This window comes from Podarcis erhardii, assembly GCF_964252035.2.
Source record: "Podarcis erhardii genome assembly, chromosome: Z".
NCBI classification, from domain to species: Eukaryota; Metazoa; Chordata; class Lepidosauria; order Squamata; family Lacertidae; genus Podarcis; species Podarcis erhardii.
This window is the reverse complement of record NC_138504.1, coordinates 17,549,690-17,568,196: the sequence shown is the minus strand read 5'-3', so window position 1 is coordinate 17,568,196 and position 18,507 is coordinate 17,549,690. Positions and strand designations below refer to the sequence as shown.

Below are 18,507 nucleotides of genomic sequence, written 5' to 3'. Positions count from 1 at the left end.
AATAATAATTTCTCTCTCTCTTACATACTACATATATTCCAAATGGTTCAAATGTTTTTAATAGCATTGTGTATGATTGTGCCTGTGCACCAATAGTTGGCTTTTATATTTTTAATTATTTGTAGATTGTTCCCCAGAAGAAGGAACCTGCCTTCTGAAATGTGATGAAATGCAATAAATCTTCCAAGCTGGCAATTTTGAGAACAAGTTTCTTCTCTGCATTCTTCCTTGTAGTGTCGTTTATCAATAGGTCTTGGAGCTAAGCCTCAGCAAGTGAACATTTCGGATTGGGTGTAGCAGCTCATGATAGATCACCTGCCCTTCTTTGTCTTTCTTTCTACAGATCAGAGTGAGGGATTTCATTGCCGGGAAGAGTGCCGGATCCTTGGCCATTCTGACCGATGCTGGATGCCCCGGAACCCTGTGCCCAGCCGAGCAAAATCCCCCGAGCATGGAAGGAATGTCGTGTCCCTCTCCATAGAAGCTACCACTGTGGATACAGAGCTTTACGAAGACTGTAGCACAAAGAGAACTTTTGCAACATTTGGCAAAGAGGGGAGTGAACCTGTCTCCGAGGAGCGGGGCCCAGTCAACTCGAAAGGTAAAAGAACAGTGGATCCGGCCATCTGTAGCCCGAAGGTAAACGGTGCTGTCCGGGAGGCAGGGAATGGTTGTGAAGCTGTCAGCCCCATCATGTCGCCTATCCACCTGAAGAGCCCCTTGTCTGGCAAACCATCAGTGTCCTACAACGTAATGCACTGCCCAGGAAGTCGCGACCTGGAGCCGTTTGTAAACAATGGCCCTTCTCGGCCCATTGAGGCGGAGCCGAGGGGTGCAGACAGTGAAAATATCATGCATGAGATTAACCCTCTTCTGCAAGAATGTAGAGAGAAGGACTCACCTGGTGTGAAGAGGCTAAAGGACATAGTACTCTAAGTTGCACTGTAAAGGAAAGGAAACAACAGTACTGGATGTGTGTATTGTTTCTAATGGCTTACTGATGGTTCACAAATTCGCTGTATTTAAAAGCTTTCCCTAAATGTATTGTTTATAAAAAAAAAAAAATATGAAGCTATCATTAATGTGACAATCCCACTTGGTTCAACAGGCAGCAGGGGTGTTGGTCTAAGTAAAAGTAGCACCATTCTTCAGCTTCTCCCCACTATGGTAGAAGTGGTGGCATTTCAGTGGTTGGAAGTATTATCTATGAAGTATTTTGAATTTATATATTTTTGTAGCTCAAAAAGTCTTATTATGAAATGGCATTCTGTATGAATAATTGAATCTAACCCCCCCCAACAAAACAAAAATCCCTAAAGGAAAAACCACACCACACACCTCAGTTTCAAGTAATCTCTAGGAACATAATCAGCTGCCTTCTACTAAGTCCATCTAGTTTAGTATTGTCTTCTACTCTGATTGGCTCTCCAGGGTTTCAGACCAGGAGTCTTTCCTAACCCTACCTGGAGATGCTGAACCACTGAGATGGCTCTTTCCCTTAGTACTCCCCTTGTCATGCCTCCAAACTTCAGCAATGGGGTGCTCGTTTGCCATGGCAAACTGGAGATTGGGTTGCCCTGATCGGCAGTTTTGGTGCACTTGTGGGAGCTCTGATGTGCAAGATGGGGCCACTTCAATGTGTTCCATGCTGGAAGGGGCTCTATGCTCAACATCTCCAAATGTACATTAGCACCCCATGGAGTTATGGACTGTGGCCGGTGAATTTTCTGTCTCATCCCACACCCAGAGCCTAATTTGTACTTTTTAAGATGTTGCTCTTTTGCTGTGGACACCCCTGCCTTTGGAAACCTTTTGCTGCCACATGCTTCTCTGTACTATTATCGTATTTGATATTGCAAATTCCTGTATGTCTAGTGATGGGAAATGCTTTCAAGTTCGTTTTCTTTTTTTCGTTCCTTTTCTTCAAACAAACAAACAATCTTAAGACCTGGAGAAACTGCAAAATTTAGAGCCAATCTTGTCATAGCTCTTTGTCATTTTGCCAGATGATTGTACCACATACTATCTCCACCACTGTGTGATGTTTCTTCCCCAGGTCTTTTAGGGGTTATCTAGCATCTCATTTGCAGTTGTTAGATGCACTGTCTTGAAATTTTTATGAGATCAATTTCTCCCCCCTCCCACCCTTTTCCTTTTCCTTGCATTTTCAAGGAAGAATATGACATTATTTCTCCAAAACGACATGCTGGTTTCCTGCTGCAAATCTCCCATTTTTATTTTACCTATCTAGGAACCAGAAGAATAGGATGCTTTAAAGGCCTAATTTGTGTATGTTGTAGGCCACAGGTTAAATCATTACTCGTGCAAACATTTCAAGCACATTCCTGACTTGCTTAAATGTACTTACCACATGAATCATCCCATTTTCCATATGGCTGGTCTAGGCAACTGTGCTGTTGACATCCTAACACCTCATGAGAACAGGCCAGCAAATGTTTGCACCCATTTATATGTAGCAGCATGGAATGCTTACATGAATAATGGCCTTGCCATTATGTATATTCAAGTTAGTATTTTGCTTAACTACATTGTCCACTGTTTCAAAATCACAATCACATGGGCACAGCTCGGCAGACCACCCACTTTCTTGGGGTGCTCCATACTTCAGGTGGATGAAGTTCAAATTGTTTTATTGCAATCCTAAACTGTAATTTCATTTGGGACATTTGTGATGGCTCCAGAAACAGTGGTCCTTGTTCATGGCTATTCCATTTCCCCACCCCCTAAAATTCTGAAATACCGTACAGCGTAGAGTACTCCTCTTCCCTCCTTCCTTGGGAACTAAATAGGGCTTGCACTTTTACTCTTAGGCCCCCAAGAAACTTTTCAGTGTGTGTAAGTGGGGGGGGGGGAAGGATGCCACCCATGATAATTAGTATTAGTATAAACTCCTCCTCTGGGTGTGCCTCTTGATTGGAATCAGGCAAGCACTGAGCAAAGAGTCCCCCAGGGACACACGGAGAAACTTCAGAAAATGAAGTTTTGTGCCTTCTTTGGCAGTAACTGATTGATCTAATCATGCCTGTGGCAAAGGCATGGTATAATTATCTGCCCTTAGCAGAAACTGATCAGAAGGAGGTTGGAGGAAGTTAGTGTAATTGATCCGGTAGAGGCACAGCATGTCTGGATGGGTACTCTTCACAGCACATTACAGTGTGTTTAGCAGATTGGCTTGGATTTTCCAAACTTTTCAGAATTGATTCATCCATTCATCATGAGCCAGGTGCATGGGGTGGGGTGTAGGGGTGGGGGGTGGGGACAGCCATCCAGAAGCAGATAAGCTGTGTGACTTACTCTGATTATCAAAGTTTATCAAACGGAGTGCAAAAATGTGGGTACATTTGAGTGCTAGTGTGAATGTGTGTTTGCACATCCTCACGGGATGCTCTTCTGAATGCTGGGTTTAATTCGGTTTTCTTTGTGCGCCATGGAAGTAGTGAAACTAGGCAATAGAAAACGTGCATCAAAGAACAGACAGACTGGCAGAGCAGTCATTACACAAGCCTACTCAGAAGTTATTGTATTCAGTTTAGTGAGTATGTTTTGGAATCACAGCCTAAATATGAGAAGAGTGCTGCTGATCCCTATGGATATATCCCTTTCACTTGAAGCAAGAACATTGGTGAATAATCATTCCCACCCACGGCAAACTATTTTGCGTGGCTACAAAATTTGCACGTGTGAAATTGTGAAGTGATGCCCGTCCCATCCCCATAAGAAACATTTGGTAAAAAAAAGGAAGGACAAATTTAGTTGAATTGAATGGAATTATTATTATTATTATTATTATTATTATTATTATTATTATTACTATTACTATTTTTATTTCCCACTGGATAATTTTTCAGTGATGGTTGGGAACACAGGTTAGGGCTATTGTTCTTGCTTTTAGTCCTACATTTGATAGAATTTGCTGCTCTACAACATACTCCTCAGAGCTTGGAGATCACTGGGAAGGAAATATATTGCTGTTTCAACACTTGCTCTGCCAATCAACAGAAAATAATGGTTTCTAGAGAAACAATCTTCCTGGCTCTAACCTATCTTGATAAAAAAAAAAAATTAGTCACTTTTGATTTATTTAAATTAAAAAATAGCTACAGAAAAACAGCCTCCAATCTTTATCAGACTGCAGATCAAATAAGCTGGAGTAATTTCTTTTCTTTAGAAAAAGGTAGAGAAAATGGATAGGGCTTGGTGTTCTGCTTTTTCATGCAGTTATCTAATTTATAGACTGTCAGTGTGCTTTTTTTGCCCAGTAAGTTGAAAGTTGCCTTTTTTTTTTTTTTTTTTAAAAAGGAAATTTAATGAAATCACGCCCACTTAATTGCTGTTCACTTATTCCTAACTCTTGGAAACATGATCCTTTGATAGGACCTGATCCATAGGTACTGCTAGTGTAAAAAGACCCTCACATTTGCGATAGGCACCAAGATCTGAGTGCTAGCAAGATCCAGTCCGCATGCAGTATGTATTTGGAAGAGCAGGAGAAGGATTCCAGCCAGCAGATGGGAAAGAATAGAAGGGATGGCCCAGTGCCCTGCTTTAGCAAACTGTCAAGACCATGGGAGTGCAAGAGGTATTTGGAGCTATAATGCCAACAGTGGTAAGAGCTTGGCTCCTGGGTCACCTGACTCACAAGATTCTGCTTAATATCCCAGCATGACACAGACACCCCTTTCACAGTTCCCATCTCCAACCAGCGCTGATTTCACAGGACTCACTGTATGAGATTTGTGACATTTTGTAATTTGTAGATCCATAGGCGAAAGCATTGCGCTTACTGACATTAGCCACTTTCATGCTTCACTAGTGTTGGATCCTTGTCCAAGTAGAGCAGCTGTTCTGTGTGTAGGGAGAAAGAGCACATCAAGAAATCAATGCCCTCTGTCCATAGGTTGCTCTGGAAGAAAATTCTGTAGTGTGCAAGTGTTGGCATATGCAAAAGCAAAGGGCTCAGCGGGTACATGTGCGCTGTTGTGTCATCTCATAGAAGGCAGCCCATGGGCCCAACTTTGTCAATACTGCCTACACTGGGGTTTCAGACAGGAAATTTCCAGGGTTTCAGACAGGAGATTACTGTGACTGAATCTGGAACCCTTTGCATATGAATTATGTGCTCTACAACTAAGCTGCAGCCCTTCCTATGAAAGCTCCCCAGCAGCAAGGACTTCTTCATTCATTTCAATGAAGGGCCATTCATTTCAATGAAGGATTTGTGGGCCATTCATCCTTTGATGCAAGGATGCAGATGCAAGGGCTGCCCGTGCTTGTTGTAGAGCATGCAAAGCTCCAGATAGTGGGATCACTGTTGCGCCTGAGCCATCCCTCATTGCCTTTATCAAAGATAGGATTGCAAATGTTTTTCGCTGCCACCATTTCACTGTTATTTTCAATTCATGGAAAGTCATATTAGCACCCTGCAAAACGTTCCCCACTGTCAAACTTGCTTTGCTTACCTGTTGAATCAGCGTAGCATTCCCCCCGTCCCCGGTCAGGTATAATATGGATTTTGATTTGCAGCAATGCTATTTATTCACAGTTGTAATTTAATCAGTGCTTATTCTCTGAGTATCTAGCTCCAAAGATACCATAACATGAGTGGATTTATGGGTAGTTCATTTTAGAAGGGGGGAAACACCCTCTGCCTACTTGCTAGACTAGCCGTCAGGCAGTTCCTCTCACAAGTCAAATTATACTTTTTCCTCCCAGGAACATCCATTTTGTTGTTGTTTGAATGAAATTTACAAAGGCAGTAGCGTGGGAAGGGCTGGTAAAATATGATTCATGGCTGGAATGAACATGAGCATTTAACTGTATTGTCAAGATGAGGCTGTTGCCATTTCCCTTGTTTTATTGTGAAGCTGGAGATGGCTTGTGGATCACACACATTGTGCAGAAGTGAACTATGTTTTCCTTTTTTTTTCCTAATAGGAAACAAGTTGTAAAGAACACGTTATCCAATTAATATGTTGAAATTACTCTTGGAGAGGGAGGGCGGGAAAGAGAAAAAAAGAGAGAAACTAATCACAAATGGAAACTTCATTTGTCGATCAATGGGGGAAATTGATTATCGTGTTGGTACAGCTGCCTTTGCAGCTTTAGATAATCGTTGACCCGGCATAGAAGTTGTATTCACTTTAGTGGAGGAACCCGGCAAGATTTTCACTGTGGCATCGGTGAAAATGGATTTGTTACTGGCATCAGCTGACGTTCAGCTGATTCAAGCTGGGATCTTGTAATCTTTATGACAAAGAGCTGACCTGGCAGAAGCTTGTGTTTTTCAGCAACGGATGCCACCTGGCGCTAATCAAATGCCAAGGTCTAAAGTTGCAGAAATGTTTGAAGTCCTGCAGCAGCAGCAAAGGAGAAAAAGAGACGCGTCGCGATGCTAAAGACACTTGTGTTGCCCGCTTTGCAGTGGAAAGATTTTGGTGGGACTTGAGTTTTCTCCTGCTTTCTCACGTGTCTCTGCTGCTGATAATATGAAGAACAAAACTTGTTGTATATGCTGATATGTATGTTATGTACATTTTCACAGTGATTGAATCATTGTAAACAGGGAGAAATGGGGTGGGGTGGGGGAAATAATCACCATGCTGTCTATTTTATGAAGATGATAAAGCAGCTTTATTAAATTATTACAACTCTGTTTGAAAAGAATGGTGTACCTGCCACATTGTTTTTTTCTTTCTTAAAAAAACCTGATGCAAACTGTTTTCCCCACTTTGATGTGATTTTTATTTCTCTGCTTCAAGAATCTAATGCATTTTAGTATTAAAGGCAATTATTGAATAAAAATGGAAAATAAGTGTTTGGTTAAATCTGCCTGTGTGGGTTTTCTTGTCAACTGAAGTAGATTTGTGTTTGTAGGGTTGTTTTCTTTTAAAAAAATCAGTCCAGCAAGAAGTGCCCAGAGAAGCAGAATCACTCTTGCTGCACATCCTTCTCTATTCCTTTATCTAGACACATTGGTGTATTCCTTTCCTGTCCCACATATTTTGTGCTGAGCCATCTTTCAAAAAGTGAAAATCCAGACACAAAAGTTGTTGAATTTTATTTGCAAAATCTCAAAAAAGAGAGGTTTTTGAGATATTTTTAAGGAAATTTGCCAAAATCTAGAGTCCCGACAAGGGTTGCTATATTTTCCTGACATTTCAGTCATTTTCACCTGGGCACGAAGACCAAATCCTAGCTATGTCCAGGAAATTCTGGACGTATGGCTATCCTAGCGGAGCCCTTGCATGCATAGCTTGCTTTGGAACTTAAGACCTTATACCAAGTCAGGCCATTGGTCCATCTCATTCAGTATTGTCTACACTTATTGGCAGTGGCTCCCCAGGAGTTCTGCCCAGCCCTACTTGGAGATTCCTGGGATTTTCTGTGTGCATTCTACCACTGCACAAGAGACCTTCCCTGCTGTGAATATTCTTGCAAATCTACTGCACCAAAAACAAATGGGGCCACTCTTGCAGGAGAGAGGAAGAGGCCTTCCAAGAGGCTTTTGTTGACTGCCCATTACAGAAGCAATACCTCTTGCTTCTTCTGTTTCTCTTCATTCCTGGTTACCATCTACCAACTGCTTAGATGGATGAGAGCACATCCATATTGTGTGTGCAAGGTCTTTGGCTAAATCCCCAACATCTCCAGTTAAAAGGATCTTTGGTAGCAGAGCTAGGATAGGACATTGTCTGAGATTCTGGATAGTTGCTGCCAACAAAAGGCGACAGTACTGGAGTAACTGGAGCAATGACTTGGCCCAGCATATTACAATTTAATGCACTTGGTGGTTGCCACTGCTTCTGGATAGTTTTTCAACGAAGCATGGCAGGCAGGATGTCAAAGAGTGGGAACTGAAGGAAGGACACATAGTTGATAGATCTAATAGTCCTAGGCTAAATTGCTTAGGCCTTAGGGAATACCCAACACATATCAGACTCCATCTAGATATATCAGCATATTAATAATATCCATGCTGGCAAAGTTTTCCTTTTTTAAAGGGAAATTCCCTTATTCTGAATAGGATTCCTCGCAAGAAAAGGGAAAAGTTGACAACTATGATAATATCCCTCTGAGTAGCAATGAGGTCTATAGTCCTTCTGAAAAAGACAAGAAAGAAGAACACTTTCAAAGACAGGTGGCCCTTCCTCATACTACGCCTCATCCAAATATCTCAGATACAAACTGAAATCACAAAATACATATTGTGATAAGAACAACCAAAACAAAACCCCAATAACTCCCTCCCACAAGCACATTTAAAAGGCCATTGACTGTTGAATCAGCTAAAGGTCTGGTTATAGAGAAACATTTTTGCCTCGTGCCTAAATATATGTAGTGAAGGCGCCAGGTGAGCCTCCATGGGGAGAGAATTCCACAAATGAGGAGCCACCACAGAAAAGATAGGTGCTTGAATTGCAAGGATGGATACTAACTGGTGCAATGACTACTTTGATGAATGAAGAACATAACAGAGGGGGATAACAAGAAGCCTGTTTGGCTAGATCAAGGGCCCATTCATTCCAGCATCCTCCTAATAGTGGTGAAATAGATATTTCTGGGCAGTGATGCCATTAAGGCAGAACTTCAGGCCCCATTCAGAATAGTGGACAGATCCCTCTAAAATGAAGCTTTGTTGGCTTTCTGGATTTTCAACCAAGTGAAGCAACACACATTACCTTCTAAATAGGGAGATCCCCACAAAGTCTAACATGACCTAACTTGACCACTAAGATCTAGGGAGCCAACAGGAAGACATGCAAGCATGGTGGCTAGAAGGTTGATATATAGGTAGTGCCATTTTTTTAAGGTTTGTGAATTCATTGGATTTTATAGCTCAAAACTAACAACATCACATATGGCCAAACCTGTTGGTTTGATCTATTTTTATTTAGCAGATGCAGTGTGGTACTCAAGAGTTATGGAATCATACCCTCAAGAGTTTGGGCTACAATCCCAACCCCACTGTTCTGCAGGCTGACTTTGGCCCACCAGGGGGTCCAAGTTGACCTGAGTGGCCATTTCCCCCCAGTCATGCTCACTGGATGTCATTAGCTCATTTAAGTGACTATATGGGGGCAGGGTTCAATCCTGCTGGTTGATGTTTCACCAGCTCATTCTCTATGGAAAACACACTAGGTGGGACCCCACCAGCTGTCAGTCACCTGAAATCATCATGACACCAGATGGCTCCACAGGAATGGAAGGAGCTAAAGATCTGGCCCACTGAGCCAAAAAGGTTCCCCACCACTGTGATAGGATGAAAATGGAAGATATGTAGCAGCAACACCAAAGAAAGCAATGAACAGTTGGGTTGGAGAGGTGTTATGGAAGTTGCTGTGGTGAGCTAGAGGTAAAACTACAAGACAATGTAAAATGTTGAAATTTTGCAAAAGTCAGAAAATTCAAAATACAGCCTTAAATGGGAAAATCAGAACTTGCCATAGAGCTTAGAAACTGGCTGCTCATGGTGGGGTTGTCTTACCATTTGCTAAATTCTATAGCAAGCCATCTATCAGACACTGTCAAATACTGCAGTAGGTAATTGACAGTATCTGATAGATGACTTGCAGTAGGATTTAGTAAAATGCTGGATGGCAGTTGCTGTCATACATTGACTGCTGCAGCACAAAATCTTTGGATGTCAAAATCCTGAATGTAAAATAGAGTGATGTTGGATATTCACAATATCTGCTATCAAAAGCCATAGGGAAAGACGGAAGAAATATCACACTGTAAGGGGGAAATCGGCCAATAAAGGCATCTTCATATAACCACCCTTCATATCCACAGAAAAAAGGGGTCCATTCTAGTTGTTCCAGCTGAATCATGCTAGTGTGCTCAAATTCCAGCCTGGGGAAGCTTTCAGTTAGTCAAATTCAGTTTTCAATTATCTTCAATGCCAAGACAAAAGCCAGCTTTGGATGGACTCTTCTGTGCACCAGGAGGTTTCTCATGTCAACCTTGTGCTATCCAGAGATGGATGAATCACTCAGTTTTAGTTCCATTGCTTGAATTTCCAATCTTAAGTTCAGTTCTCCACATTTCCACATCAGCTTGCTTTAAAAAAAAGTTCTCATGAAAATTCAACAGCAATTTAGTGTCAATTTCTCTTAATATACTCAATTTTTGTATGTAATTTTGCCCATTATACAAATTTTTGTAAAGCAATTTTCCCCTAGTATAATGCATCTTTCTACCAGTAAATGCATTTTTGTGCACAATTTAACTTTCTAGAAGCATTTTTGTACAAAAATGTACTGGAGAACTACATTGCAAAATTCAGAGAAGTGCAGATTTGAAAGAGTGCCTACCAGCAAAGAGTGCCTGTGTTTCAGTTCACATATTGCTTCAGAAAGTGTAAATTAGGTTGGTTTGATTTTGAATGGGAAATGAACCAAATTTATCCTCTATCCCTAATCACATCACTGGAATTCATCATGCACTGAAGTTTTTCTGCAAATGCAGTTAGCCTGGTTTGCACATCACAGTAAACCAGGATATGGCTTACTATGACTGTGTGAACATATTGATTCTTGGCAAGCAGCTTGCCCCTGCATTGCTTCTCCCTGGACTTTTAAGGTCAGTGTGGGATGGCAGGTAACCCTGACCAATTCTATTTCATTTTTCAGCCATCTTGGGTCTCTAACAGTTGACCTTTGAGCTTTCAAAATGAGGAGTGGCCACTGGTTCATTTCCCCTGAACCCTAGATGTGTAACCTGTTTCATTCAGTGCCTAGCAGAGATTTGTTCCATCTGCTCCAATCTCCACGTTGACTTCACCTAATTTGTCTGCTTCTGAACCTTTTCCTCATCCTCCTGTTCCATGTAACAACTTGCCTGGATAAGAATTTTGCAGAACTCAAAATCTCGCTCATTATTTCGTGACCTTTCGGTTGGTCCAGATATAGGTATTGCCCAGTGGTAGATTGTGGATTTTTGGGGAGAAAGGAGAGGGATGAAAGAAGCCTACAAGCACAATAGCACCATGTTCCCTTTGGATTTCACGGATGCTGAATGAGAGCGACGTAATAGAGATGGATCAGGCCGATGATCTTCAAACACTTGTTAGCCCAGAATCATTACACTATGCATTCTACAAAGCTCCTGCTTGCCGCCAGGGCCGAGCTGTCTGAAATGCCAGCGCTATGATATCTTCCCCCCTCCCAGCTTCCTGGCCAGCTGTCAACAGCCTGTGCCTCTTCCGGGTACATTTTGGGAGCTCACTGTGTCTTAAAACCGCAGCGTGCTTAGATGATAATCATGTTGGTATTGAAGTTTGCATAAATAACAGGCCTGTGGGGCACAGCTTAGGTGAGGCAGGTGATTTATAGACCTCCACAAAACAAAAGGATTCCAGAGTCACGCTCCAGCCAGGAGTAATGTGCTAAATGTTATTCCTTTCAAGGACAGCAGTCACATAAACAACAAGGGTGAGAGCCTGATGCTGGAGTTAAGGCAGCTAGACTCCGCTATAGCCGAGAGCACCATGCTGATTTGTGCCAGGCAAGGATTGTAACCCATGGCTTCTAATGGGCTCATGATCTATACCTTGTGTACAAAGCACATCCACAGCTCACTAGCGTGTAGAAACACAGTCGATGTTTACTGTAAAATCTTTAGATTTCATATTTTCAATTACATCCTCAAATACATCAAGATTCTACAAGGTGCCTGCGCTTACGCAGAAGCCAAACAGTGTGCTGCAGAAAGAAGTTATGAATGTAGTGTTTTAGATTTGAATTCTAGGGATGGATTTTTAATAAGGAGGTACCACTGGTTGAAAGGGCTGCGGGTTTTTTGTACTCATGTGCTATGACAACAGCCCAGGGCAAAAATCTTCAGAAGTAAAAGGCAAAAAATAAACAAACAAATCAACTTGCCCATTAAATAAAATGTATATGAAGCAGCCTCTTCCCAATCACTTGTATTTTAAAGGGACAGGCACACACTGAGACTCCATCTGCATTAAACACCGAAAGCACTATTATATCACATTAAACAGCCACAGAGCTACAGTTCCCAGAGTTTCCTGGGAAGAGGGTTTTTGCATTAAACCACCCTGGGGACTGTAGCTCTGTGAGAGGAATAGAGGTCTGTTGACAAGTCTCAGCACCCGTAACAAACTACAGTTCCCGGGATGCCTTGAGGGAAGCTTTGACTTTTTAGGAAGGTAAAATAGTGCCTTAAATATGCAGCGCGGATAGATATGTAGTTTGTTGTTGAGCCTGAGCACAACAGTACTCTCTCCATTGGTTATTCCCAGCAGCTGGTATTCAGAGACAATAATTCCTCCAACAGTGGAGGCAGAAATGGCTAGCAGCCTCATCCTCCAGGAATTTATCTAATCCCCTTTTGAAGCCATCAAATTCTGCAATCACTGGTGGCCACTGGTGACGGAAACCAGCCGTCAACAGTGGTGTGCAGCATAGAAAAAACACAGAGCCAGAGACAGCGAGTATCTTCAGGGTGGAGGGCAGCTCACTCGAGCGTTCCTTTTCTCTGGTATTTTTTATTATCCTCTCCTCTCTCTAACAGCCTACGTGGCCAATACACTCAATACACTGCAAAGCATGGACATGCCGCGTCACCTAGGTCAGCGAGGCACCAGGCAGCACTACAAGCCTCTGCCATGGCTTCATGGCTCCCACACATTGGGTAGAAGATTATAAACAATCATCTCAATCAATGCCAGAAACTGTCTCCTTGATATCAACAATCTTCTGCACATAGCCATTTTCAGAGATAAAAGCCACCAAAGCAATGAATATGGCCCATCTAGTCCACCATCTTGTTCTCACAGTGACCAACTAGATGTCTATGGGAAGCTGGTAAGTAAGACTTGAGCCCAACAGCACTCTTCCATACCTGTGGTTTCCAGCAACTTGTAGTCAAAGCATTACTGTGTCCAACAAGGGGAGGCAGAACACAGCCATCAGGATTAGTAGCCATTTATCACCTTATCCTCCATGAATTTGTTCAGTTCTCTTTTAAAGCCATCTAAGTTACCTCACTCATCACTGCCACATGTTGAAGCAACGAGGCTCCCACAATATTTCTGGGAGAAGGGCTATCCATGTGTTGCCCTCAGGTAATACCTAGACTTGGCAAAGGAGTGTTTGGTAGCCCATGATGTTCCAATAATGTGGGAGCTAGGAAGGTTGGTGGTGCACTTGAATTCATCCTGAAAATACTGACCAGGGTGAAAGTGAAAATGTTTGTGAAAACGTCCAGATGGAAGAAGGATAAAATTAGGCAATGAAAGTGCAAGGGGAAATGATAGCATTTGATGTTAGCCGCTCTGAGCCCGGCTTCGGCTGGGGAGGGCGGGATATAAATAAAATTTATTATTATTATTATTATTATTATTATTATTATTATTATTATTAGCAAATCCAGAGGCCAAAGCACTGTAGGAGAACCTGCACATTCTAGAGACTCTTGGAGAGAGACACTGAGTAAGTATATGTGAATGTCTCTGAGCCAAGATTGACAAGCTGGAGTGCTTGGTATTTAAAGCAAGCACAAACACAGCGTGCATAAAGGAGAACTGGTGGAATGGAGATAACCAGTGAGACACAGCTATCTCTGGATACAAACTGTTTAGGAAGAACAAAGAAGGATGTATTGGAGGTGGTGTCACTGTCTATGTCAAAGAGCACACTGAGAAATCCCAAGGAGGACAGCCTTCCACAAAATTACTATGAGTGGCAATACTGGGTTCCAAGAGTAATTTAGGACCAGGGACATAATATTGCATTCCTGACCAAAAATGTCCAGGGCAATGATGAGATGGAGAATGAAACCAAGGAGGGAGTCAAACAATAAATGTAGTATATTTGAATTGCCATCCCATAGACTGAGTGAATGCATGTTCCAGCCATGACAAAGAAGTAACATTTCTAGATATCCTAAATGATTGTGCCCTAGTCATGGAACTGACCAGAGGGAAGGTGACCCTAGACTTTATCTTCCAGGACCTGGTGAGGTATGTGTTGTTGAATTAATTGAAAAAGTGGCCACAACACAACACTATCAAATGCAGTGTATTTTTAAGTGGACAATTGCCAAGGAAATCCAACGTTGTCACATTTGACTTTGCAAGAAGAAACTACTCAAAAGGAAGCTGAAAGCAGATGTCAAGAGGGTCAAATCTCTCCAGAATTCTTGAGGGTTATTCAAACCCACAATAACAGGAGCTCCAGTAGAATGTGTAGTGAAAATCAGGGAAGGTTCCACAGAGGCCAGCTGGGTTAACAAGCCGAGTTGAGGAGCTTATAAGAGGCAAAAAGGCTTCATTCAGAAAATGAAAGTTTTGTTCAAATGAGAAGCAAAACTTTGGCAGAAGAAATGTAAGCAGACACCCCCAAATCAAGGAGCACATCACTAAAAACATTAAGACCTGCAATGAAAAAATATTGGGATCATAGTGGATTGTTTGATGAAAACGTTGGCTCAGTGTGCAGCAGCTGTGAAAGAGGGGATTCCATGTTAGGGACCATTAGGAAAGGAATGGAAAATAAAACTGCCAATTATCAAAATGCCATTATCCAAATCTATGGTGTGAACACGCAAGGAATACTATAGCAGGTAGAGTTTTGGTCAGGTTACTTCAAAATGGATATTGTAGAGCAGGAAAAGTTTCAGAAGAGAGCAACAAAAATGATCAAGGGACTGGAGCAAATTCTCTATGAGAAAATGTTATGTTTTGGGCTTTTTCATTTATAAAAAATGCTAGTAAGGTGGGATATGATGGAGGTGGAGAGGCCTGTGGATAATATGTATAGCAGTGAATTCTAACAGGGAACAAAAGTTTTTCTCCCTCTCTTATAAGACTAGAGCCCAAGGGAATGCAATGAAGTTGAATGTTGGGAGATTTGGGGCAAGAGGAATAGTTATATGAAATGCACTACCATAAGATTTAGTAATGGCCCCCAACTTAGTTGAAGTTAGAAAGGGGGGGGGGCTAGACAAATTAACAGAGGTTATCAAAGGCTAATAACAATTATGGCTGTATGTTCCCTTCAGGGCCGTCTTCAGCATATGCGGCGCCAGGGTGCAAAGATCTGCCCAGTGCCCCCCAATTTGGGGGGGGGCAGGTCAAACTTGTTGACCTTTTAAGGAGGGGAATCAGTGAAAACAGTTAACTTGAAAAAATAAAAAGCGGCAGCGATAACCCCAGAATTTGGCACTCCTTGCACCCCCAGGTAAAGACGGCCCTGGTTACTTCCACTACCAGAGGTGGTATGTTTCTGAATATCAGCTAATGAAGAGTACAGGTTGGGGAAATTCCACTGCACTGCTGTCTTGCTTGCTGGGTTCCTATAGGCATCTGGTAGGCCACTTTGACAACAGGATGCTGGAATAGGTGGTATTTGGGTGATCCAGCAGGGCTCTTCTTATGTTCTAATGTGAAATGTTGGAATTTTGTCTCTATACTGGAAAAACCTTCATCTGAAAAAACCTACAACTGGTCTTGTAGCCTGATCCAGGTTTTCCTGAAATTCTATGCCTCATTCTGAGGATGACAGGATAGATGGAAAACCTGCAAGTGAAGGAAAAGCAGAGTTTTCCTGCTTTTCCAGAAACACCTGAAAAAAGTTTGTGCTTATTTCTAAAATCTAAACCCTTCTCCAGGGCAGCACAAAAAAACCCATACACATACAAAAAACCCCAACCCTATCTGATGATCACGGGGAATTGCAAATGTGCTTACACTGGATTCATTTAAATGCACAGCATCCCTACGAGTTACCAATCATGAGTTAGAAAAACTCTTGACACCTTGCACTTTTGGAGTGAGTGTGTTTGCCTGCCTGCTTGCTTTTCTTCTTTCCAGCAAACCAAAGGTGTCAGCAAAATGCTCTGGACCCAAACGGCCTTTATTTATTCCCTCTCCCCCTTTCTTCTTTTCCAGGTGAGACTTACAGTGCAGAGGGCAAATGGCTTGTTATAATCAGATTCCACTCAGCCGTTGGCCTGTGGGACCGAGTGACAACCTGCTCTGATGCCCCACATTCCTAAGCAGCTGGGCTGGAGCCTAGGGAGGGGAAAGGGTCATGGGGCTTAATTGGAAAATAAACCAGGCTGAGGAACAGGCACCCCCTGCCCTCTCCAAAGTGGAAAGTTTGGGATAATGGCCAGGTTTCAATCAAAAGGATATTTATGCAGCCCCCTAAGTCAGGGGCATTTTGTAGCTTAAAAATGTGGAAACAATGGCAACCTTGTGACATGGAGGGACAAAGGCCCATACATTTCAATGCATTGAAATGTGCCCATCAGCAGTCCTGAATGCAAAAAAGTGTGTTCCCAGTAAGTCAAAAAAGTATGTTCCCAGTAAGTCAAGCTTCTATTATTCATGGAAGGCAGTTATCACTGCCTGTTCAGCCTCAGGCATTGTAGAGGGAGCCTTGTCAGAGGCAGCAGAGAAGGCTGTTGATTTTATCATCATCATCATCATCATCATCATCATCTTCCAGTATCACCTTACCCCATACATGCCCATTCAAGTGCTTTGATTTGCAGAACTTGCATGGCTGCAGATGTCATATGATATTCATTCTGCATGCATACAAAACCAATCTCCCTAACTTTGGAACTCCCTGCACCAGGTAGGCCCCTTTGTCATACTCCTTTTGGTGCCTGCTTAACAATGTTTTTGTTTAGGCGAGCCTATCCAGACATATAGGAAGTTCATATGTGTTTTAATATCTTTTTAGACTGAATATTGCAAAAAGCTTCCTGATGACACACTTTGTTTATAGTGGAGCAGAATGCTTTGGAAGATGGCTGGTTCTGCTTTGTTAAAGGTTTTTAAGCAGCAGCTGGAAGGCCATCAACGAAGGATGCAGTTGCCATGGATTTCTAGCATACCTTCCAACATTTCTCTGATGAAAATAGGGACGTTTATTTATACACTACACATCTTATTGAGTTGCCCTAGCCACTCTGGGATGCTTCCAACACATATAAAAACAAATAAAAACATTAAACATTAAAAAAAAACAACTTTCCTATACAGGATTGCCTTCAGGCAGCTCGGGGATCAGAATAACTCCACACCCTCCAACATTTCTCCAATGAAAATAGGGACATCCTAAGGAAAAGCAGGACATTCTGGGTTCAAATTAGAAACTGGAACAGTTTCTCTAAATCAGGTATGTCCCTGGAAAATAGGGACACTGTTACTACTAGAGCCTGTTCCTGGTTTGATGTAAGGTTGAATCAAGTTGTTCACTACCACAGATTCTTATTTCTCCAACTGACTTCCACATCAGTTTGTGATTTTTATATAGTCTTCATGAAAATTCACCAGCATTTTAGTGCATATTTATAATGTGCACATTTTGCAAACAACTTCCCTAATATAATTGCACGGCTGTATGTTGAGAAGCCCACAAGCAGAATCTGAGTGCAACAGCATTATGCCAGCAACTAGTATTCAGAGACAATACTGTCACTGACTGTGGAGGTAGAAAACAGCGCCATTATGTCTAGTAGCCATTGACAGCCTTATCCTTCATGAATTTGTCCAATCCTCTTTAAAGCCACCCAAATTGTTGGCCATCACTGCCTCTTGTAGGAGCAAATTCAATTGTTTAACCATGCACTGTATAAATGCTTGAGAAATTGAAGATGCAGCTTTGTCTTGAATACTCAGACTGTTGCATCCCCCACCACTCTAAAGTATGCTGATCTTGCAAGGTGAACACCATAGTTGAAAAAAGTTCCCAATCAGTTGGATGTTTCTGGAATTCTATTGTTCCAGAAAAAGGGCTGTGCTGCCTATTGCACTGGGCCAGCCCTGGGCTGGAACTGGGTTCGTTTTCCTCTTGAGTTGGAGTTGTTTGAGATGGAAGTTTGCCTGGGTTTTGGCCTTCCTTTGTGCCTTGAAGTTGACAAAGAGAGCAAAGTGTAGCTGCCTGTGGAGCTACATTTTATGAGAATTTACACCAGCCAGCAGTGGAACTCCACCTCAAGCCCACAGATCCTCTATGCTAGACCCTGTTTCAAGAGGAGGAGACCACCAACCCTGCACATCAGATAGAACAAGCACATGCAGGTCATATTGCCAAGGTGAGTGGAGAGAAGATCTGCAGAGCTTTTGATGGTGAAGATGCAAAGCCAATATTTTATACTAGCTGGAAGCCCAGAGTTGTGAGAGGAGAGAGAGTCAAGAGCTGCCATGGAAGAAAGATTGACTTGCCAATTGACCCAAGGAGCAGAAATAACAAGCAACTTAGCGATTGAAGACTTCAGCCTGGTAGTTTTCTTCAAATACCTGAAACATTGTCACACAAAAGAGGGCAAAGTCTAGTTCTTTGTTGCCCCAGAGGATAGGAACAGTTCTATGGGGCTTAAATTTATGGAGGGTAGATTTGGGTTAATATTAAGAGAAACCTCTTAACAGGAGGAGCATGCCATGCCTAGCCCTGACCTGGTACCAGTCATGGGGTCCTCAGAAGACAAACCAGACACCCTACAGGG

At 42.3% G+C, this 18,507-nt stretch overlaps 1 protein-coding gene across 2 annotated transcripts in view; it reads left to right on the top strand.

Annotated features, from left to right (window-relative positions):
- The window catches only part of PCDH19 (protocadherin 19), a 137,265-nt gene extending 132,964 nt beyond the window's left edge, over positions 1–4,301 (top strand). For both annotated transcript variants that reach the window (XM_081847921.1, XM_081847920.1), the window contains exon 5: positions 344–4,301. In XM_081847921.1, coding sequence (XP_081704047.1) covers positions 344–936 — 593 coding nt within the window. In that variant the 3' untranslated portion in view covers positions 937–4,301. The remainder of the gene's footprint in view (positions 1–343) is intronic.
- Positions 4,302–18,507: the final 14,206 nt, after the last annotated feature.